The sequence below is a fragment of the Limulus polyphemus genome, unplaced genomic scaffold, assembly GCF_000517525.1.
Source record: "Limulus polyphemus unplaced genomic scaffold, Limulus_polyphemus-2.1.2 Scaffold1757, whole genome shotgun sequence".
Taxonomy (NCBI): domain Eukaryota; kingdom Metazoa; phylum Arthropoda; class Merostomata; order Xiphosura; family Limulidae; genus Limulus; species Limulus polyphemus.
Window position 1 is genome coordinate 138,542 of NW_013667367.1, and position 24,455 is coordinate 162,996.

The 24,455-nt window shown below is 36.2% G+C and overlaps 1 protein-coding gene across 3 annotated transcripts in view; it reads right to left on the minus strand.

Annotated features, from left to right (window-relative positions):
• Positions 1–22,951, minus strand: part of LOC106464843 — a 26,267-nt gene extending 3,316 nt beyond the window's left edge. For 2 of the 3 annotated variants that reach the window (XM_022392638.1, XM_022392641.1), the window contains exons 1-9: positions 22,366–22,951; positions 10,556–12,903; positions 7,394–7,439; positions 6,597–6,695; positions 5,764–6,206; positions 3,392–3,505; positions 2,152–2,318; positions 1,094–1,239; positions 238–318 (exon numbers count right to left, since the gene is read on the minus strand). In XM_022392638.1, coding sequence (XP_022248346.1) covers positions 238–318; positions 1,094–1,239; positions 2,152–2,318; positions 3,392–3,505; positions 5,764–6,206; positions 6,597–6,695; positions 7,394–7,439; positions 10,556–12,883 — 3,424 coding nt within the window. In that variant the 5' untranslated portion in view covers positions 12,884–12,903; positions 22,366–22,951. The remainder of the gene's footprint in view (positions 1–237; positions 319–1,093; positions 1,240–2,151; positions 2,319–3,391; positions 3,506–5,763; positions 6,207–6,596; positions 6,696–7,393; positions 7,440–10,555; positions 12,904–22,365) is intronic. The other variant, XM_022392640.1, reaches the window with a different exon arrangement.
• Positions 22,952–24,455: the final 1,504 nt, after the last annotated feature.

The following is a 24,455-nucleotide window of genomic DNA, read 5'->3' on the forward strand; positions in this document are numbered from 1 at the left end:
GACAACACGATGATCCATGATCCACGTAAATAAAGGACAAAATAAATAAATATGCGACTAATTGAGAAACGGTTTACCTAGACAACACGATGATCCATGATCCACGTAAATAAAGGACAAAATAAATAAATATGCGACTAATTGAGAAACGGTTTACCTAGACAACACAATGATCCATGATCCACGTAAATAAAGGACAAAATAAATAAATATGCGACTAATTGAGAAACGGTTTACCTAGACAACACGATGATCCATGGAATTTCCAAGGTAGAACTAAGTTATTGTCAGTCTCTCCAGTTGCGTCAGCCAAGAAACCTATACAAAAACAATATCGATCTTGGGAAAGTTGTATCAGTAATAAAGAAAAGCAGGAGAAAATTATATCAGTAATTTAAAACAATCAGGAAAAATGGCATAAGTAAGGAAGAAAAGCAAGTAAAATCTGTGTAAATAATAAAGAAAAGCAGGAAAAAAATAGCGTCAGTAAAGAAGAAAATAAAGTAAAAACTGTGCAAATAATAACAAAGAAAAGAAAAACTGCGTAAATAATAATGAAAAGCGGGGTAAAATGGCACCAGTAAAAAGCAAAGCAAAAAAATTACACCAATAATGAAGAGAAGCAGGAAAAATTGCATCAGTAATAAAGCAAAGCAGTAAAAAATAACACCGAAAAAACATAAACCCGGCAAAATCGTATATTTATAATAATCTATATTTCTCCAGTTTTAAATTACTCGATACAGCAGATATAGTGTGGCTAACATATTATTATACACTCATATTTACTTTCACTTATACGTTCTTAATAATAATTCTATTACCCGAGTCATTACTACTGGACACTGTCTATACAGGTACTATATATACTAACAGAGTTGATCAGGAACAAAACTCTCAACATACGTTTGCACTTTCTGGTTAACAATAGCATCTTCTTATTAGATATAATAAAACTGGAAGTTTTGTTAATATCAAGGCCAGATTTGCCATAGTTAGGATCGTTAACACACTTTATACCTTCCATCTGACGAGGAGTAAGCATACATGTCATGTGTTTACAGTTTCAACACGTAGGCAGCTGCGTACTTACCCCGTAGGAACTCCGCCATGATGGACGACCTCGCCAGCTTTAGAGGCGTGAGACCAGAGTACGTGGCAATGGTAGGATCAGCGCCGTGGGACAACAACAAACGCACAATCTCAATATACTCGTTTTCCACGGCGTCGTGAAGCGGTCTGGAAGAGAAAGACAAACAGTTGTTTCGAATACTTACTTCAAAGACTTCAGGTCCCGTATATTCCAAGTGAAGCTCTTTCTGACCTTACCTAACTTGTATTACAAATCGTCAAAATTGAATGGGGGAATCGCCAGAAGAATATTTTGATGTTCTATGAATATAAGATTTCATATACGAGTGCTGGAGGACTTCGGATTAGCCTGTGTGTTGTGTGTGTGTTATAAAACATCATCCGTAGACAAAATTTTTGATTATCTATTTCTAGATAAAACTTAGAACATAGGATCTAATCATCCACACAGTTTAAGAGGCTACTTGAAAGTTCCCGTATTTTCACACTTCTTTTGTTGTTAAAAATAAGGTAAATTGAATGAATTGACTGAAAAACAAAAAACCGAACTTCATCTCTTTTTCTTTAACGATTTTACATCTTGTATTTTAAAAAAAGTAAATTGATTCATGACAAATTTCTTTTTGAAATGTTGTTTGATTGTTTGTTTGTAATTAAGCACAAAGCTACACAATGGGCTATCTGTACTCTGCCCACCACTGGTATCGAAACCTGGATTCTAGCGTTGTAAGTCCGCAAACATACCACTGTGCCACTGGGGGGCGAAATGTTGTTTGAAGATACGCTTAGTGAAATGGTTTCCTTTGTATGTATGTGTATGTGTGTGTATGCGCGCGCGCATGTATAGAGGGGCTATATAATTTAATGGGCAACAATTTTTTTCTTATAATTAGAGTCAGGCTTTAAAATTAGGGATACTAATTTAGACTTTTGTGGTAAGGGCGTATTCTTACAAGACTTTCCAACTTTCCTATCACATAATAAGTTTGAAGTCTGATGTCATACCAGCTGCACAACACTAAAAAATCATATTCTACCAAAAGATAGACCACGACGTACCTGATCCCTCCCGCTGCACTCGCACTGACGTCAGCACCATACTGCACGAGTGCACTTGCAATCTCGAGGTTTCCGCGCGAACAGGATTCGTGTAAAGGAGTATATCCAGCGTTGTCACGAGCGTTGACATCGCAGTAATTAGTCTCCAGGCAGTACAAAACCACTTCCTGCAAGGAAAAATCAAAATCTGCATAAGCTAAACCCGCAATTAAAGTAGCCTTATTGAACCAACGATGTTGTAACACATTTCCCATAGGAAATATGGTTCCAGGTTTTGGAAAATGTGATTGTAAACTTAATCTCTGAACTGATTTTATGCAAGTGTTGTACCATTTACTAACATTGAGATTTAAAATGAATATTTTTAGACAGACAAAAAGAGCAGTTTTAACAACGGCAAGCTTGTACTGGAAATTTAGTTCAAATTGAAAATATAACAGCTGCAAGAACAGAAGATTATTAAGAAGAAAATAAATAATGTGAACGTTTCGAAATATATCGCTTTTTAGTTGAAGGTTTGTAATGTTTCGTTCATTTCTCGGATGCGAGCGTTAAAACAATATAGTCTGTGAAAAACACCATATTACGCACCAGTACGCATACAAAACAAACTCTAACCCAATCTAATTTGAACAAGCATTTACCAGTATAACTATTATTAATATTGAACATACAGTCCTATTTGTACACGTGACTAAACAAATGGTAGAATATACACGGAGTCAAAAGTCCCGATTGTTGTGAAGTTGATGTGAAAATCTGCCCACATAGGTTGTTTAGACATATTGGAGACCATTTGTTGACCATTGTATCATGATATAAGGTTCAAATCAAGATTAATGAAATACCATTTCTGAAACTATCAGCCTGTGGTAAAATGTGTCAACACAAAATGGTGTTAGGTAACAAAAGTTTCTGAATATACCCAAGCACCGTATGTCAGCAGAATGTAGATATTCTGTTCTACTTCACAACAATTGGGAGGAGTCAGAACTTTTGACTCACCATGTATATATTAGAAGGAACAGAAATTTTAGACTTTTAATATATATAAGGTGACAGACATCGTATATAGCGGTCTGCTTTCTTAAACGGATAGAACACTACAGTATAGGTATTCTCTGAAGACGTTTAATCCCACTGGTACGGATATGCAGTCGAGAAAACACCACGCAAACTATTATGATTACAATCCGTGTAGTAAACCTTCGGGAGAAACCGATAAGAAGAGAACACTCACCGCATAACCCAGTCTTGCCGCTCGATGAAGAATGGTTTCTCCTAAAGCTTTGTTTACCATGATACGCTTCATTTCTGGAGGAGCTCCATTGGAAAAGTCAAACGGCACCTGGTGCTGAAACAAAAAATATGGTACTGATTAGTTGGAGGTATCTGAAAAGTTTAGACAAGCGGTTCAAGAGCCAAAAATATAGCAACAATGAAAGAAACATGTAGAATATACCAACAATGAAAGAAACATGTAGAATATAGCAACAATGAAAGAAACATGTATCGTAAGAGTGAAATATTTCAGTATATCAACTTTTAATGCAAAAAATAAATACAAAAATGGATATTTACAGATATTTAACATTTATTAATCACTACATCCAATTTGTGAATTAGTATGTCATTTTTTTATGGTATTAAAAATTAAAGGATAAGTTAATTGACAAAATGGTTTTCACAATTTAAAGTCTTAACATAAAGCTCTAGAAAATAAAAACTTACAGTATCAGTGCTTGAAAGCACAAATACTCCTTTTCAAACGTTTAGAAAAGCCTGAAATCTTTGATTATCAAAAATGTATGTTTTAACTGACAGAAGTAACTAAAACATTTATTGCTTTTATTAATTTTTTAGCTAATGCTCTAAATAGTTGCGATATTTTTTCACCATTTAGTACGGCGAGTATGGATTATGATGTTGTTTGGTGTCAGTCCGAGTTTGAAACAGAAAATTAAAATGTCGTTGGATGGACTTTACTTCAAGAATTAATTACAAAACCTCTGGGTTATATGGAGTTTTTAAAGTTTATAATTTGCGACACTTAGAGTAAAATTAAACTATATAATGTAATTTGTAGAGAAGGAACCGAGCGTGGTCTAATGATTAGTGTGCTGGACTATGGATCAGACAGTCCAAGGCTCAAGACGTAATCGTCACTGAACACGCTCGGTACCTTAAGCTGCGAGAGGTATCATAACTGCGGCAACAAATCTCACTTTCGTTTATGAGTATCCGCCGAATAGGCGAGGGATAGTTGCCCTTTCTCTGGTTTGCAGCTCAAAGTTAGGGCTAGTTATATTCGAATCATATGGAACTCTAATATGGCATAATACGTCGTTTAAGCTATGTGTCGCATAAATATTGTTTAGCCCATGTGTTGTATAGGTGCTGTTTACTAATCCAAAATATTTTTTTTTAATATAGGTACGGACATTTTTTTGTAGTTTGGTAAATAACTTACAAATGTGGAAACGAATCTCTATGCATAAATTATACACATAGATTTATCCTCTTATAACTAAGACGTTGTATAGGTTTATCCACAGTATCCGGGTCTGTAAAATACATTGTTTTTACGAAAGTAAATATGTTACTTCTGATTTTTTATTTTTTTTATAAAATGATGGAATTGGTCTTTCTATGAAGCACATAACGCGCAGTTCGACTGCCACAATGTTGGCAGGTTTCTCGATTTAACAAGATTAGGCAGCCTGCGGCTATGTAGGTCTTCCTCGAACTTTATTCACCGAAATTAGAAATACGACAACTCTATTACATATGGTCCCAGTTAATCTTTGCTGTCATACCGTGCAAACATGTCACGTGATAACTTACGCCTCAATGATTTGACACAGGAGATCTCCTTCCCGCTTACAGCACCACGACGAACTGATTTTAATACTTTCCCAGAAATGTGGGTATGAATATTCCCTCGACATCTGATGCAACAAAACCATGCAAGTTAAATCTATACCCTATCAAAACCAGGCAAGTTAAATCAAATATTCGAATTTTCTATCTGAACTTTACGGGTGTACAAAATGCATGTCATGACACTAACTTCAGAAGAAATTGTTATATAATGATAATAAAGGTAAATGCACGTACAGGAGAAAACACGAGACTCAGCGGTGACCCAGACATTGCCAGCTCAAGACCGTAACTTTCATATCACCTTCCTTACTGTATTCTTTCCTACAGGTGCCGCAAACTCATAAAAAATAATTACAGCGTAACTGTTTGTTTGTAATTAAGCACAAAGCTACACAATGGGCTATCTGTGCACTGCCCACCACAGGTATCGAAATCCGGTTTCTAGCGTTGTAAATCCGCAGATATTGTTTGTTTGTTTTTAATTATGCACAAAGCTACAGAATGGGCTATCTGTGCTCTGCTCACCACGAGTATCGAAACCCGGATTCTAGCGTTGTAACTACGCAGACATACCGCTGTGCCACTGGGGGCCAGCGTAACTGAGCTTACTTCTGTATCGTAGACCGTCTTTTCTATTTTCACTTCTAAAGTGAAGTATTTTTGGTTTTGAAAAATAGCTTTTTGAGAAATTGTTTTTTTTAAACAGAAGATAAATTAGTGAACACTCACCCTTTCTCCGATATCTTTAAGAGTGCTTTCTAAAGGTATTAAATCTTCCTGTTCTTTCAGAAGTTCTTTATCCAAAAGCTTCTGAATGTTTGCTGATTTTGACTTCTTCTTCCGATGTGGTTTTGCTATCATGTCTAAACCCGACTTTAGTCGGCGTCGTCTAACTGTTTGACAACTGTATAATAGCCGCCTGTGCTTCCATATTAGGCTTAACTGAGAAACGACTTGATTCGAACACTGAGAGTTCTCATCTAGTTCTGTTTTTGACAACACTTCATTATCACTCTCTGGGTCCGATTTCCTCTGTTCTTCGTAAAGTCTGGCTAACAAGCGTTTTCTGAGTTTTTTCTTCGCTTTGGCACAGACTCGCTTCGCCTCTCTGCGGAAACCCTCTTCAAACTCTGCACTCTTCAATTTATTTATCAGAAACTTTTCTTTACAACCTGTAGAAACGACATTGGCAATCTGTATCAATTAAACCACGTTTAAATATTATGCATTTCAAGTAAATATATATATATGTGTATAGGTTGGTGTAAGAAAAAAAAAGGGCCTTTCACTTGTATTCCATTACACTTTTCAATCTAAGACCTCATGCCTAATTATATTCGATGTTGATGTAACATAGAAACATACTATGTACTCGTTTTGTGAAGTTTAACTTTTTTAAGATTATAAAAGAGTCTCTTACCACTACTTGTCATTAAAAAGCGTCTATATTTTACTAGCCACACTTTTTAATCCAACTCCACGTCTTTAACTATATATTTTTCCATGTTGTTAGATAACACAGATAAACTAGATGTTAACATTATATAATAAATGTTTTGTACCTGAATGATTTCGATGTTTTGTCTTTATATGTTCTGGTTTCAGTTCTTTGTTATAGTCTTCTAATTCTTTGGCTTGTTTTTTCTTTAAAACGTCTTTATCTGCAAATAAAAAAAGGATATGTATATATACATATGTGTGTTCAGTGACACCTAGCTTAATTAACTGATTTCTGACTGGTCTGACAGTTTTTTTTAGATAGTTAGGAGGGACATGCGCAGTAGTGGGTATTAATCAAGTATCATATTTGGACATATACAAACTAACTACTGAAACAAACCATTCTCAATAAAAAAAAAGGAGTGATAGTTTGGTTGGAAATATATGTGTATGTATGTGTGTGTGTGTGTGTGTGTGTGTGTGTAAACAAACCAAGTGCGTTTCACTAATTGCTTTAGTGTATCATACGATAGTGAGGGCCTAATGTAGCTATTGAAGAGCAAAAAGTAAACGTCAGCGCTAACCTTATAAATAAGAGGAAAGCCAGCTTTAATAGTTAATTGTATGACAAATTTATTTGTGAATTTTGAACTGCAAGTATGCTAAATCAAACTGGCCTTGTAAACATAGTATCATTAAGTTCATTCATTCGAAAAACAAACGTGTTCGTGTTATACACATTTATATATATACAGAGAGAGAGAGAGAGAAGAGCGAGAGTACATTTAGAAAATATGATGTACATTAACTTTCTTCTACGTATTTTACCAAACTCCATAAAGTGTTATTATTTACAAAGCATTATTTAACCAATATACATATAGTTATATATATTTATAAGAAAAACTATTTGACTTACCTTGCGAGGTACTAGGGGTAGTTTCGCTAGATTGTGTAGACGTAGTCTGGAAACAGAAAGCGATATACTGTGTATTAAACATGAGACGCGGTATACACAGTTTAAAACACGTGATCGGTTAATTTTTAAACAGAGAGTGCTTATCAGTTGTTAAAAAGTCACAATAGTAATTAAGTCGCGATTTTGTGTGTGTGTGTAGAAACACACATACAGCTTGTCATTTACCAGACTCGCTAACCTGCTAACATACAATATTACTTTATTATGATTCAAACATTGCCAAGATTTTATTATATAGAATTACATATTAAATGCGCAACATTTAAATTTGGCTTATTACGAATTTCGCGCAAAGCTACACGAGGGCTATCTGCGTTAGTCGTCCCTAATTTAGCAGTGTAACTCTTGGGCTACTCTTTTTCAACGAATAGTGGAATTGACCGTCACATTATAACGCCCCCACGGCTGAAAGGACGAGCATGTTTGGTGTGACGGGGATTCGAACCCGGGACCCACAGATTACGAGTCGAGCGCCCTAACAACCTGGCCATGCAGGGCCAAAACATTTAAGTTAAAATCTATTTAATCCACAGCTTATAAGGAAGATTCACGTTTCTTTCTGAGTACTAGTTATATTTGTATTCATTTGATTATTGACTTATACATGGGATTAACAACAAGTCACATTCTTTCTAGTGATATAATAACCAATATCGAAATCTTTGAACAATGAAATCATACGCAACAAAGATGGCTTCGATGTGAACCACTAACGAGAACAGTTCTAATTTCACTTAAGTATAGTAAAGAGATGTTTGTTTGTATAAGAATCAGGAAAATGTGTATTACATACACAGCCAGAATTATCTTTCCCGCATATACAATGGTCGAGTCGCGATGTCTCATCGATTACGGTGCAGAATTACATACAACTAGTGGGTATATATGGTAGACCACGAACGAAATTGTTAAACCATATGTTGAAAGTAAACAATCTATTTTCTAGGGGTAAGGCTTAGGGCAATTATGCTTTTGTATACGTAAACAATTATAACAGATTTTTGAACAAAGTCACCCTAAAAGGACACAGTAACCCCACCGTACATCCCAAAACTTTAGTTTTCTTTCTAGGTAAGTTTTTCACAGTCCATGATTACTCATGTCAAAGTTTTTGGTCTTAATATCGCTCTTATATGACTCGTGTCATAGCAATTAGATCTGATGAATGTATCAACCATTGCCTGTGTAATTTATATGCTAATATTGTATTACAAACAGCAAGACACGTAACTTTTATGTACTGCGCAGTAAAGTAAACCGGATGGAATGATAAGTGTTAGTTATAAACAATAGAAAATACAATGATTTAATATTCAGATTACATTCACGAGTGACTGTTTGGTAAGCTAAGACACCGTAGATTCACGAGTGACTGTCATAAATAACACAGCATTTTAGTAAACTAAGACACCATAAATTCACGAGTGATTGTCATAAATAACTCAGCATTTTAGTAAACTAAGACACCATGAATTTATGGTGTCTTAGTTTACTAAAATGCTGTGTTATTTATGACAGTCACTCGTGAATCTACGGTGTCTTAGCTTACCAAACAGTCACTGGTGAATTTGTCACTCGTGAATTTATGGCGTCTTAGTTTACTAAAATGCTGTTATTTGTGACAATCACTCGTGAATTTATGGTGTTTTAGTTTACTAAGATGCTGTGTTATTTGTGACAGCCACTCGTGAACGTATGGTGTCTTAGTTTGTCACTCGTGAATTTATGGACTAAAATGCTGTGTTATTTATGACAAAAATAAGACACCATTCTTTCAGGTCGCTCAAAAGAAAAACCGAGTAGTGGTAGTAGCCCGGTACATTTCATTTTTAATCTTTAAAATTTTTAAATTTTGTGTAAAGAAATAAAAAATCAAAAGAGCTGGGAAACGATAATATTGCTTCTCATTTGAACTGATGGATTCATGCAGTATACAGAACGTATTCACGCCAACTGTAGGGTTCACGCCGATGAATTAGTGCATGCCTGTAACGTATACGAGTCTGGTGCGTGACAAGATTACTCGTGTGCAAAACGGACCCTACGAGAAAAAACGAGCGTTCTACACCTACTAGGCTATGTTACTCGCGTTCCCAATTAGCGTTCCAAACCCAACGTTGTTATTATCTTCTTTCATCGCTTCCCACGGTGGAATAAAACCGAAGTTCCCGAACTTTAATAATGGTAGAATGCGCACTGTAGCCTAAACGCTACTACATTTTCTTCGTTAATTACTGATAAATAGATATCAAAAACAAAAACCTGGTCCACAGGTTTTCGAAATTAACGAAGTTGAAGCTTACAGAGTAATTTTGTAAATAAAGCAATGTTAGAAAAACCTTGTTTATTTAACACGATAAATATTTTGGAATATGTTCTTCGCGTCTCTTGAATACACTACTACCTACGATTAAAACATGGATCTAATGTTCTTTGAAAGATTCATGCTACACGATACGGTAGAGAGCTCAGATTTATGAACAAAAATGAAAAATAAAACATCTGCGATAATCTTATATTTTTCCTGAACGTTGCGAGTATCATGTTTTTTTTCTTACTCAGTCGATACTCCAAATACTCCAAAAGCTCCTTGCCGCGAACGAAAACGATTCCAGTCAGCGAACAAGAGTTACAGATTACGGAAGCACCTCGCGGTAAGCGTAAGCTCACATCTCTAACCGAACCAACACACGTGCAAGTCGCTCGCTATCGATTTCCGATCTCCAATCAAGATCTCTTCGTTCAGCATCACAGAAAAATGAATATTGGGAAACAGGGGTTTGGCTAGGGATACCTCCAGGATTGTTAGACTGCTCTGGGTTTAGTATTGGTAAATTAGCACAAAACACCTCAGCCATACATGTAACGGCTCAATAGAGTTCAAAAATGCACTTGAACGTAAAACCTATTATTTATTGCATGTTTCTATAGCTCTTATATTTTATAAATATCTTTAACGATTTTGAGTAAAGTAGCAGCAGTAATATGTCACCAGTTATTCAAGTGTTCTGCCAATAAAAACCACACTGGCAATTAATAATAAGCAAAAGCGGAAAGAAGTTAATACATTGTAAACACATATATCTCTCTCCAAATACTCACCTGAAGTGGTCTTTCCACTTTCTTATGTTTTGATGCGTCGATAAACGGGTCTGAGGAGTTTGGCCTTTTCTTTTTCTGGGCATCTGAGTTAGCTAAACTCTCCAGCATAGACCTTTTGCGACTGGTGTTTAGTCCACCAACGTCTAGCAGCGAAGTACCTTCTGAATCGTCGAAAGTGTATTCTGACTTTTCCTGGGTGAAGGAGTAGGGATCGTAAGACTCTGATGGTTTCGGGGGCAAAATGTCGGGCTTTTTGTGTTCCTTTGTTGGCGATAAAAATGATGAGCCTGTATCTTGGCTTTTGATATCAACCTGTTTTGTTTGCTGGAAATGACTAGGGCCAGTATGTTGATGTGAAGATGGTATTGCCAACGAGCATCCGGGTTCTTTGGCACGTTCTGAGTCCAAGGCAGAAGGCTTAGTGTCTTGAGTCAGGTTGATGATACTGTATGGAAGCAACGATGCTACGTTTTGATTGATATGATGGTTCATTACTGATTTGCATTCACCCTCTCTTATTTTTTCGTGCTTTTTTAAAGAGGATTCAAATGATTGATGGAAAATAGGCGCTGTTACAGGAGTTGGTGTACTTGTAATGAACGAAGATGAACTTGTAATTGTTTCGTGGGGTGTCCAAAGGGTCGGATAAGAAGAGGATGTTATGTTCGGTTGACTGGATTCAGTGATAACTCCTGATGCTGCGAGGGCTGGTGGATCAGAAAACTTCATTTCATGTGACTGAGAAACCTCAGGACGATTGTGACATCTGGTAACTGCTTCCAATTGTGGCATCTTCACATTGGTTTCAGTATGATCCAGCCGTTTACTACTGTGTTTAGCAGAATGAGTTGCAGCATCTCGAACACTGTGTTGTTTTGAAAATTCTTTCTGATGATTTTCTCTGTTTTTAGTTCTATGGTCTGATGACTGGGAATTCGGTTTAAAGAAATTGTGTTTTGTGCATTTGCTTGTAGGTTTATCTTCAATAATAATTACTTCATTATTATTAGATTCTTTTTTCAGTGATTCAAGGTTATAGCTGGGTGTCGGGAGGGGGCGTTGCATTACGACACCATCTCGACGTTCTGTTGGTGTTAAACAGCCTGGAAAGTCCTTGGCAACACGTGGGCTTTCTTTCTGACCTAAGCCTGTACTGTCTTTCTTTTTGTGACCTGGAGAAGCGGCTGGAGCCACAGCTTTACTGATCGGGGCTGCAGATAAACTCGAACCCCACAAATTTGGATTTGAAGAGAACAATGAACCAAAAATGTCGTCTCTCCTTACTGGTTCCCCCAGGTTGCTGTAATAGGGGTTCATTGTCAACCGAATGTCACGCTGACCAAGATAAGAAAGAGATGGAGCAAAATATCCACAGGCGCCATTACACATTTTTCCGCTGCCGTGTTCTTTGCTTAAGCAGGCCATGGGACCACGGCTACAAAGAGGCGTTTGTTGTGATGAGCAGCACGAGCAGGAATTGGATGGCTGCCCCAAGCTACCGAGTGTGGATGAACAGCACGCACCTACACACTTGTTTTGCTGCACGTGATGCTCCCTTAACCGCTGGAGATGCTCTGCATAACTTGTTGCCTCAAGTGGGGTGCCACTTAATACACTCTTCTCGGCACCTGGCCGGAGAGCCACAAAAGCTCCTTTCTCTTCGGTCCGTTCAGGGAATAGTGAGAGGCTAGGAAGTCCCAAAGAGCTTGGAATAGTTTGTCCATAAAGGCTCCTAGGTCCCAAACTAAGGTTCCTATCAGACAAGCTACTGTTGGATGGTCGAAGGGGTAATGATAACGATGCTGGTTCTAAGAATGGAGAAAGATGTGTCGGGGGTCGAGTCCCTGCACAGATGGCGCCATGTTGATCTAAACATTGGTCTCGTTGTTGGAAGATGCTACCTATCATGTGATGAGATCCAAACGATGGCACAGAAGACGAAACTGGAGTTCGTTCTACACAAAATGGCGACGATATATTAGCACCCAATAAGCCACCTACACTGGCATCTGGTCTGTAACCCACACGGAAAAGGGCCGGATCCAACAAAGTTCCTGGAGAACCTCCTACACCTGTCATATGTCTATGTAACCCTGTCGGGAGTCCTTGGGAAGCACTCAGTCCCGCAAATTTTCGCTGCTCTAAAAAATACATTTCTTCAGTTTCTACTGCACCTTCCGGGGTCTGGCCTACAGATTTGTTGGACAGATCCAATGGAATTTCACTTTGACGTCTTGGTGGCAATCGTGGCACTTCAAAAGGTCTTCCGGTACTAGCTAAACTTGCTTCAAATGGCTGAGTAGATGAGTAGAAGCTAGGATAGTACATAACTTGTTGAACCCTAAAACCTGAAAAAGAAAAATGTATTAGGTCGATTCTTCAATGGAAAATTAAGAAAATGTATAATATTGATACGTACAAAACGTTTAAGTATATACATGTACAACAACACAAATTTGAAATGTCATTGAACAGTTAAACTTTGCATATAAAAATGATTAAATTCGTGCAGTTATAATTAATCTTCCTCGAATGGAAGCAAGACTTTTATGGGATGAAGACAGAGATCATTATTCAACTTATATTGTTTTACCACAACTTACAGCATTATTCACAGCGAATCAATCTTAGAAGAAAAAACAGGATTTACACTAATTAAAACAACATGTGGTAAATAATGTGTGACGGGTTTCAGAGAATAGTGGTGTATTATTAAATAGATAATTGAATATATTTTAATAAATTAAAAGATAACCCAAGTTACAGTATATGCTGGTTGGAAAGTAAGTAGCGATTCAGCGTAAAACATTTTTTGTTATCCACAGTGTATATATTTGGTTTATAAAACGAAGGATATCTCCAAGTGATGCAGTAATCAATCAATAAAAGTTTAAAAACGTTGTGATGTGGAGTGCGAAATATTCATCATATTGGAAAAAACCATATGTTTTCATAAACTTTAGTGAATTTAAGTACCATACAATCCTACAGTTTAATCGGTATAAAAAGAAAAGAAAAACACTCAGATGTTGTCAAAAAGAGCAAGCTTATAAATATAAATTTTTTAATTTGTCTAAATTGTTTATGGGTCTGTATCTACATATGACAAGTACTTAAAAAAAGAGAGTTTGCTTCCACTAAACTGCGCCACTGTGGCAACGTTCTCAATATGTAATATTAAGGGCGTGTATACATGTTGACTGACTGGCGTTCTGGTTCTTTTCTTATCAAGTGTCTGTCGCACATTAATGTTCTTTCAGAGCGACTTAAAAGTTTATAATAATATAAGCAGTGGTTTCCAACTGTAGTAAATTATCATTACTTTACAATGTAATATGTTTAAACTTATCGCTGAAAGTGTGCCAGAAGTGAAATCGTCTGGAGAAACGCCATTTCAATAGGCATGTCCAACCTTGAGAGCTCTTAGCTAGTATTACCTTAAGGATTTTTTTTTTATTTCTCTCAGAGTTGTGTGTGTGTGTGTGTGTGTTGACACAACACATAACCATAATCATATAGCCGACTAGTTATACAATGATGAAACAAAGATGAAAAAAGGGGTGAAAGCGGGAGAGGGGGGTGCTAACCACTTATGATTGAAAGGAAACTACCGACGTATCCGGTCGTCTACCGTTAATTCTCACGACAGATGCGCCTGTATGAACAACGACAGTTCAGTGGTTATAAAGCGGCACTAAAGACGACTTCGGTTTTCCTGCTCTCACGACTCCTCATCATCATCTGCGCTAGCAGGGAACAATTGAAAGTTGACTGTTCAGTAATCCATCGCTTCACCTTGCTAATTTGTAACACGGAAAAAAAACTGACAAAGATAATTCTTCTAACATAATTCGCAGTTTTCATCAAAAACGTATTTAGTTACATAGAGAAGAAAGGGAACAATTTTATACTTAGGCATTCACCACTCAGTTTTAAGGGCAAAAACTTTCTGTAAAATGAAATATATAAAAAAATGTTTCTTTTAATTACTTAAGAGAGCAAATAATATTTCGTTTCCACAAATGTATTATGTGCCGATTGATTTGTTTGTCATTAAGCACAAAGCTTAACAATGGGCTATCTGTGCTATGCCCACCAGAAGTATCGAAACTCAGTTTTTTAGCATTATATGTCTTTAGACTTGCCACTGGAGGGCTGTACGTATTGAAACGGACGGGCTGTAAAAAAGCTCTGAGGTATGAAGTGAGTCCATAAAAAACCTGCACAAAATTAAAATGTGCGTCTTCAGGATATCTGGTTATGAAATTTGATATCATAATTCAGGGCTCGGTGATATTCTTTCACGTGTGTTTATTTATGGATGGGTGGCGCTTCAGATGAAAATCTGCAGTTTGAAAGCAGAGTGTAAAGTCATAGATGTTCAGAGTGTCCACCTCTAAGTGTCCAACAAGAGGAACGTTTGCAACTTTCCTTACAATGGCATTCTTTAGGTAAACGAGGTAACATGAACCATCAAGGTGAAGTTTATATTTAAGGCAGCACTGGTGGTGACAGATAAACATCCACTGATGACACGATCAGATGTAAACCGTAGTGATGTGTACGTCTCAGATGTATATGGATGCATCGTCTTGCTGAATCACACTCCATTGCCACTTATACATAAACACATTCTAAGAAATTCCATGATATTTCTGAGTTATAATCCAAACTTCAGGATAATCCTTCTAGCCCTTCTGGAGATTCGCCAGTTTCATTTAGAGTGATATCTATCTGTGTAATTTAACATTGTTGATAACAAACACAGAATGTAAACTAATACACACAACAAAACGCATAGCATCAATTAGTTATTGTAATCGCTTACAGATAAAAAATAATGAAATGATTACAATATTGTTAATGATAACAGAAGAAATTATTCATATAACAGTAATAATAATAATAAGTTAACAGTCGTCTAAATGACGAAGGGTGTCTGTCGCATAAAATAAAACAGTAGTAATCTTGACGTATGTTAAACTTATTCACTATTAATTAAGAAATAAGTTTAAAATTTGAGATAAAAAATCATGTAAACTACAATGTTTTTTCTTCACATTCCTCGTAATTTATCTATTTTGAATTCAAAATCAGAGGCGAATAAAAATAGTATTTAAGTTATGAAAAAACATCAACAGTTTACGTGATTTTTATTCACAAGTTTTATGCCTATTCACTTTTAACACTTGGCCAACTTTCGGCGTTTAAACCATAACTTATTCATTATTACTTTTATCTGAATTGTTTCTCCTCACGTCTTGCGTAACACTGCTCAATGTAGGTTATCATTGCTAACGATTTATTGTGGAGACGAACATTTAGTTGATTAGAAGTGTTGACCGAAAAGTACCTGTCACAGGTACAGTAACATTTTTGTTAATAACAATGAATACAAATTAAAATGTACAGTTCTGCTGACGATGACAATGAACTCAGTGAGATACACATGTTTGCTGGCTAAAAAGAGCTGTCGGTGATGACGGTTTGTTTGAAGTTAAGCACAAAGCTACACAATGGGCTATCTGTGCTCTGCCCACCACGGGTATCGAAACCCGGTTTCTAGCGTTGTATGTCCACAGACATACCGCTGTGCCACTGGGGGGCCGGTGATGACGGACAACCAACTAATGAATGTAAAGTTTGGTGATTATATGATATGTATAACGTATCACTGCGGTATTCTTAGTGTTTGACTGTAAACTATTTGTGAAGTGTTATGATCGATGAATGTGCTTAACTGTACTATGATAACATGGAGATTTTTAAACAAAACTAGTTATGGTGGTTATCAAATTTTATTTTCAAGTTTAATGTTAGAATAATATAGCAGTGTGCTGTAATACAGATCTTACACTGAGTATACGAAGATCTGGATGCTAGCAAAGTTAAAATCAGTAAGTGCGACAACAATAGAGTACAATGGCAAGTCAGCTGGCGCAGTACTGGAGAAACAAGGAACTAACCGGTTAAGTCACCTCAAAACTGCGCTAAGTGCAATAATTATATATACCCATGTGTGACCCGGCATGAGGGAGAACCCTTTCGTGCTAACGAGATGACACTAGGTCAACAATGGAGTGACCCTGTGATATAAAACCGCTCCTGGGCTTCATGATCTGATGGATGTGCCCCGGCAAGAGTCCCTAAAAGGCCCAAATGTAAATTAATGTGTCTCTCACATCATGAATTTTGTGAAATGAAGCCCTCTTCACGGCCAGCCGAACATTCGGTACTTCAATTTTTGCGTTAATTGCATTACTCTATTCTTGGTGAAGCACCCCGGCTTGGCAATCCCACACCCCGAGGCTGTACGACGCGACCCGGGCGTCTCCACTCAGTGTGAAGCGGGCGGATGAGATCAGATCGTTCTCGTGGTTGTTCAGCTAGATGGGTCTACCGATTAAAAGCGCCGAGAACTTGTTTGGAATACGAAAGAACACTGGAGGTAGAAAGAGGAGTCTGGCTTTCAAAGAGGCCTTGCCTTCCTTCACTTCTCTTGTCGTATTAGATAAAACGCGCTTTCCTACGGCGTATGAACAGAAAGATTGATTGACTTTCCCTGCACCTTATTATTAAATCCCACTATAGTAGATGGAAAACTGAAAGAAAAATTATAGATACGACGGGTCTCAGCCGGATGAATTATTCGTTCTAAGGTCACAAGGATCAGTAGTTGGCATATATATTGAACACTGCATATATATATAGGTGCCTTTAAAGGGTTCCATGTTGAATGCAGGTTCATACTTCAACTATATAGGCAAAATAATATATGTTGTGTGTTTAAGCAAGAACATCGAATGAACGGATTTAATCAAAAGTCCCAAGTTGCTAAACATGTTTATAAGTATGCTTCTGTCTTAGAAATACTGAATATTAGATAAGAATTATCTTCCAAAATTTAGATTATACAATGAAATTGAAGTTACGTCTCATCTTAGCTTCCGCACAGGTTACAAAGCGATCACGATTACCGATGATTGTCTACGCACTGACACTGAGATCAGATTACAACACATTCAGTACAACTGTATTGAGTGTGTTAATAATTAAAATGCAGGCGTGCACGAATATGCAAAGCGTGCAATGCGTGGGACTGGATACGGGTACACGCATCGTTAAGTATCGCATGCGGCACCGGAAGAAAGGCTTTTTCTCTTCTCTGAGGCACCTCATTATAAGGCTGGTCTCTCTAGAGGATGCTGATTCGAACAACGACCGTGAAGTCGTTTACCTACATCACGCATGATGGCGGCTGGAAGGCGTCTGGCTTCACCAGTGGTATTACGTCACGGTTCTAGATCTTCAATCTTGAAATTGAACGAACATTACAGAAACTATAGGTTCTACTGCCAGAGGCGTCTCGAAGTACTTAAAAGATTCAGGGCTCTGGACCATAGGCGCGAATTTTCGCCGTTTCAGTACGATATCGATTATGGTTTTCTATTTTGATTTTTCAAGACACCAACAGGAGATTCAGGGCACGGGCCGCGTGTGCCAGCGCCTAGCGACGCCTCTGTCTATTGCTTACTTTTATTATTTCTGAAATCTGCGAGAAAACGAATTGATTTTTTTAAAAATAAACTTTTAAGCTATTTTTTCGTTTCTATATCAGCAAATTCGATGTTCTGATGTCTTTCATTTAAATATTATAAAAACTTCTGAACATGATATTTACATTTAATGCGTAACAAAGGTAATATTTTCTCATGTTAGCAGAGAAAAATTTTAGCTAAGCATGGGTTATGTGGATTCAATGCGACATTATCTATTTGGTCATAAAAATTTTCCATCAAACATAAAACGTGATTTTTCAGTTGTAAAATGAAGGAGTTCAAGCAAGACATCTTTAGTTAAACCCTTGACAACTTCAAAACTCAAGTTAGCAAAGGAATCAATTGCTTCTTTCAACGGGACATTAGTGTATAATGATTCTACATCAAAATGTCACTATATACGGATTCAAAGAAGCTTACTTTCCTGATATACTGGGAGAATTCAAAACTAACTATTTATTAATAATGAATAGTTTTATAATAAAATCAACGAAAACATTTGCTAGTTTATCATTATGCGTACCTAGGTTAGATACGATGGGTCGAATGGGACAATCAGTTTTATGAAGTTTGGACAATCCATAAAGAATGCTACACGAAGACAGTGTGCTATCGTTTTTATACCTTAAAACTCTTCTTATTTAGTTATAACTGCCATTTGCATGATTGCCTGCAATGAAATGTTATGTAGTACAATTAAGGGAATTGCAAAATTAAAAGAGAGAGAGAGAAAATAGGTTTAATAAAGCGTTAAGTCAATCAAAATATACTTAGAAGTAAACGTAAATGTAATTGTTCGATACTAGCCTAAAAAACGATGTTAAAACTTATAGACGTGGAGAGAAATACGTAGTGTAAAACACATCTTTAAATATCTGTAGCAATTCTATCTAAAGATAAACGTGGTACAAAACATGTATCTTATGATATTTGAAAATATATGTACAGAAGTATAGGACGTAACATGTACATTTTGCGATCCGTCGCGATGTTATTAATAGAAAAACATGGTGCATAACATGCATCATTTGATAAAACATGAAATACAATACCTTTAACGATAATATATATATATATATATATATATACATACACACACACATACACAATTTGATTACTGATATAAATACAGTAGATTTAACAATGCCATGTGTAAAGAAACAATTATAGTACGTTTACAATGTTATATCAACAATGCATCCAATACGTATATCACGCGTGTTAAGGGTATTTATTATTTAAAAATGAGACATCTTAAACGATTAATGAATGTAGAAATACAGTTGCGGGGATGACACACGGTAATGTATTTTGTTTTTTAAGTCTCCCCATAACACTCCAGGCTATAGTTTACTTCTGAATCTCTATTATCCCCCATAGAAACGTAGTAGTAAACCAGCCACTCTTACCTACAGCACCATTAAACAAATACATTTTAAACAAAGAACTTTTACAGACAAAACAGGTTTAAATTAAACCTGCTTCGAAAAGAAAATCCTCTGATTTAACACGAAGTACTTCAAACGTGTTGATTCATTTAGCAGTGTTTACTATCTTTATAACTTATAATTATCCTTTTCAAATAACGTGAGATCCGTTATTCACGTTACTCGCAAGTGATCAGTAAGCGATAAAAGAAATATACCCATATATATACATCCGTTATTCACGTTACCCGCAAGTGATCAGTAAGTGATAAAAGAAATATACCCATATATATACATCCGTTATTCACGTTACCCGCAAGTGATCAGTAAGTGATAAAAGAAATATACCTATATATATACATCCGTTATTCACGTTACCCGCAAGTGATCAGTAAGTGATAAAAGAAATATACCTATATATACATCCGTTATTCACGTTACCCGCAAGTGATCAGTAAGCGATAAAAGAAATATACCTATATATACATCCGTTATTCACGTTACCCGCAAGTGATCAGTAAGCGATAAAAGAAATATACCCATATATATACATCCGTTATTCACGTTACTCGCAAGTGATCAGTAAGCGATAAAAGAAATATACCCATATATATACATTTATTTTTGACTAAATCGTAATTTCGTGAATGGCTTCGGAAAAGTTAGCCACTACTTACTAAATCTGCATGCATATCTGATAACTATATATATCTAGAAAATGTCATTCTCCAAAATCAGACAACATCAATATGTCACACAAAAATAGTTTACATGCAATACAGTCATAGCATGAATGAACACCGACTATAAAGTGATATACACCGTGCACATATATCTTATACGCTACATAAACAGTTTCGGTATACCCACTGTCGTTAATCTCATTTTTACAGCATGTTTCAATATACTATTTTACGGGTTGATCTTTAACTTTCCAACTACCCCGCAGCATCCTGAGTAAGTGTTGTTATACTTATAATTAGAAACAGATGTATATTTGTAGAAATTATTGTACAAATGAACTTTTAAAGGTCAGGTATGAAAAACAGAGAAAGAAATAATATTTCCATACAGTTTTGTTGTTTAAACTGAATTTAATGAAACTGATCTTTGAGTGAACATGTGTATGGTTTATAAACGTAAGTTTGTTCATCTTACGCTTTTATCATGACCTAATAAATAGGAAACCCCTAACAATAATTCGACACATTATCAGGTGAACATGATTTAAAATAAAATAAAAAGCTCACAGATCGAGAAGAGGGATGACCGAATTCTGGTGATTTAAGGTTGGTTTCAGAACAGTAATCACAAGAATCTTCAACTGTACTTCATTCTCAGCTCTACTCACTATAATAAAGGTGACAGTGGAAACTGCAACACGACACTCTGTCTGTATACGTGGTAAGTTACATTAGATGTAATTTCCGGTCTTATGTTGGTATGTATTCTTTTATTCTCGTCTACAGGCATCCACCTAGTGGTGGATTCAACATATTGTTTCCCGCAGCAACTAGATTAAAACTTAAATATCACAATAGATCGATTACCCCCGTCGGGATGACATTCTAAAATTTCAATAAATGTTTTATTTTAAAAAGAGGTTTCATAATACATCTAAGCTGAAGTTGTGGATATATTATGTACAAGATAACAGTTAACTATAAATTATAATTACAAAGAAGAATGTTGTTCTGTTCAAGATAAAACTAAAACTATCATTTTTTGGCCTTCTACAGCTTAAGTAATAGTATGAATAATTTTATTTAAATATTTACAGCCTCTACAAAATTCATTTAATTTCAAAACCCTCTCAGCTCTTACCCTTTCGACTCGTAACACAGTTAAACTACTTGAAATCCTACGTGTTCCGTTAAATAGAAGACTAACCAAGATAGTTTCAAAAACAATATGTACATAATTATTAAACTGAGTATTCAATCCAAAACATTTGGTTTATGATAAATTATCACTTTAGACTTATTTGATTATTATATATATTGAAGTATTTAAAAGTAATAACTTTCAATCAAGTGAATTTAATATCTTGATATTTAGAGGCATCTGACTTATATAGCAACTGTAGATTATAATATTATAGTAATTTTCTGGGGGAAATGCCCCCCCCCCCTAGAGTGAGCTGCTTTGAGTAGCTTCTTATACTTTCAATCTCTCACTATAAAATCTGCATATCTAGCCAAGCATCCCTATTTTGCAACTCCTTCCTACACTACTATTTTAATTTAAATTATGTAGAAACCCATTTGATGTTCTCGTAACTAAAACAAATATGTCAGAATTAGGTGTACCCTCTTCAACACAAAATAAGCCTTTTCTCATCACAAATAACTTTTCATTTTACAACTGTAGGCTCTCAGCTTAAAACTATCTACAGTATTATACATAGCTTTTGCGGATAAATAAGAACATTGAAATCAACGTACAATCACAATTGAAAGATATCAAAACTTGAATTCAGAGACTAAATACACAATAACTTCTTATGACTTATTGGCGACCAATCTGTATGAATCTATCTAAATAATAACATGTGATGTGTTAGATACGAAACTTTTCACATGGAAAGTTTGTGAACAATTTAAGCCAAATTACATAGTCTTTCTTTCCCTCCCTTTTCAAAGTAGTGAAAGTAAATATAAAGTTATGTAATTCCCTTCCATCAAACACCTTCTTTAAATTCAGTCGTAACTATCTAGTTTAACATAAGCTCGCCAAATACAAACAATGATATAAAGAAGCCTCCGGTATTTACAACTCAACAAAACCTAGATGGCCAGATACAAGGAAGACAAAGATAACCCACCTATGTGAAGATTACTCTACTCTCGTCGTGCTCAAAAACTCATTCCAAAGTCCAGCAGAATACATCGTCACACAAATTAACTTTCCTTAAGGTCAAATATGGTTTCCTTTAGGATCTGCAATGGAACTAAAAACGTTTGCTGAATTTTTAAAGTTCTCTGTATTTTTGTTTTAACACTGGATTCGTGGAGTATTTGATAACCTCTCTCGTTCTATCGCTTATTTTTGAATTTCACTTTGTCACTTGGGTTTTCCGAAAGCAGCAAGTAGTGTGACGTGAACTTAAAACAAAGAGCTCGAGTCTTCTGGACCGATAACAGTCCATATAAGTATATTATATCGAATGATACAACTTAAAATGTGAAATTTCCAAAAAGTTAAACGCGAACAACTTTGCAACTGCACACACAAAAAGTCAACTACGTTGTGGCTAAAGCTCCGAACGCTCTTTCAGCCACTCGATACGGAGCGTTAGAGAGGAAGCGCAGATCGGAATCGACAAAAACGAAGACGAAACATGAAACACACCGTTACCCACACTACTCACTCTCCACGACTAGACTGAACTATGCGTTGGCAGTCGGCTGTCTTTGTTCCGGCCCGCTGCCGCCACTAGGCGATTACCGTCATTACAGCCCTACACGGGTGCGCGATGCTAAGGCGCGTCTATTTTCATGAGAGGGGTGTGATAAATTAGCGTTCTTGAGATGGGCGCGGGCCCTGTTAGGGTAACCATGCAACCGTATTCTCAGTTCTCACGTGAAGCGGTTTTCTTCGTGGCAAGCTAAAACACTTCGTATGCTAGTAAGCAGCTCATTGAAGGGTTTGACCCGTGGACCTGTTGATAAGTGGGCTCACGATGTCTCGCCTTTAGAGAGTCATAGTGACCGACAAAATTATCTATTTTAGCAGGTTGATCACATTTACAGAAATGGTAATCTAAAGTTAATCCACCTCTCTGACGTGCACACCCACACAGCAACGAAAAATTACGACCTTCCCTTGAAGTTACAAGTTGTTGCCTATCTATAAACTTGAATGTATCACGACATATGATCTCAGAGCACGCAGGCATAGAAGGTCTACTTCTCTTTATTAAAGGTTGTCAGCGACTAAACAACAACAAAAAATAAGAGTTACTGAATATAACTTCTAAACTATAACTATGCGTAATATCACGTCCAATAATTATGGGTTTTCTGGCTAATGGAAACTAATATTCTTTACAAAATAGTCAGAGTTCACTTTATGAAAATTAGTTAGACAAGTAATTGTTTGCAATGCAGACTGTGTCGTCTTATAAAAGGCCCAGATGATCAAACATTATATAGAAACATATATTTCTGGCGTGTCGGGAGAATCAAAGGAACCAAAATTAACTCCTAACTTCAACTAAATAAGTTACTTGTAGAATGAACACATAGAAAAGAACTTACAGTATACGAAACATAATTTACAATACTGAGCTATGTTGAGGTTATATGAAAAGCAAGAAAGGTTACAAAGCGTGCATGATTTCAATTTTGCAAAAATCTATGAAAAGCCAAACAAATTAAACACGTATTATCTTAATTATGTATACTTTGGCACTTACAGTAGGAAAAATGTACGTCAATTCGCATGTCATATAATCCTGTCAAAACCAAATTGCCAAATCAGTAAATTTAAAACGACACTTTTTAGAGGAGCTCATGTATTATTGTCGGATAAACGTCCTTGTCTGAAAACTAGGTGGGATTTTAGCTTGCCTTTCGGATATATATACGTTAAATTTTAAATCATTCGATATATGGGCTGTGAATATGTAAACATACGGATTTTCTCGTGGAACATGTTATGTTTACGATTGCTCGTGTATCAGATCTGTTACTTTATCTGCATGACTGGCAATGGTCCAGTTGTCCTATTTACTACTCGTATGGAATGAAAGCTGCGCATGGGATTATTATCGGCAACTTTACGGCGTTCAGCTCGTGGTTTTTGACTTCATAAACAATATTTGTCTTTGAATTAGCGAGTCAGATAAAACTCTTTCATAGAATTGTTAACGGTCTTTTTTTTTTCCTTTCGTTTAAGTTATGTGTTAATGCT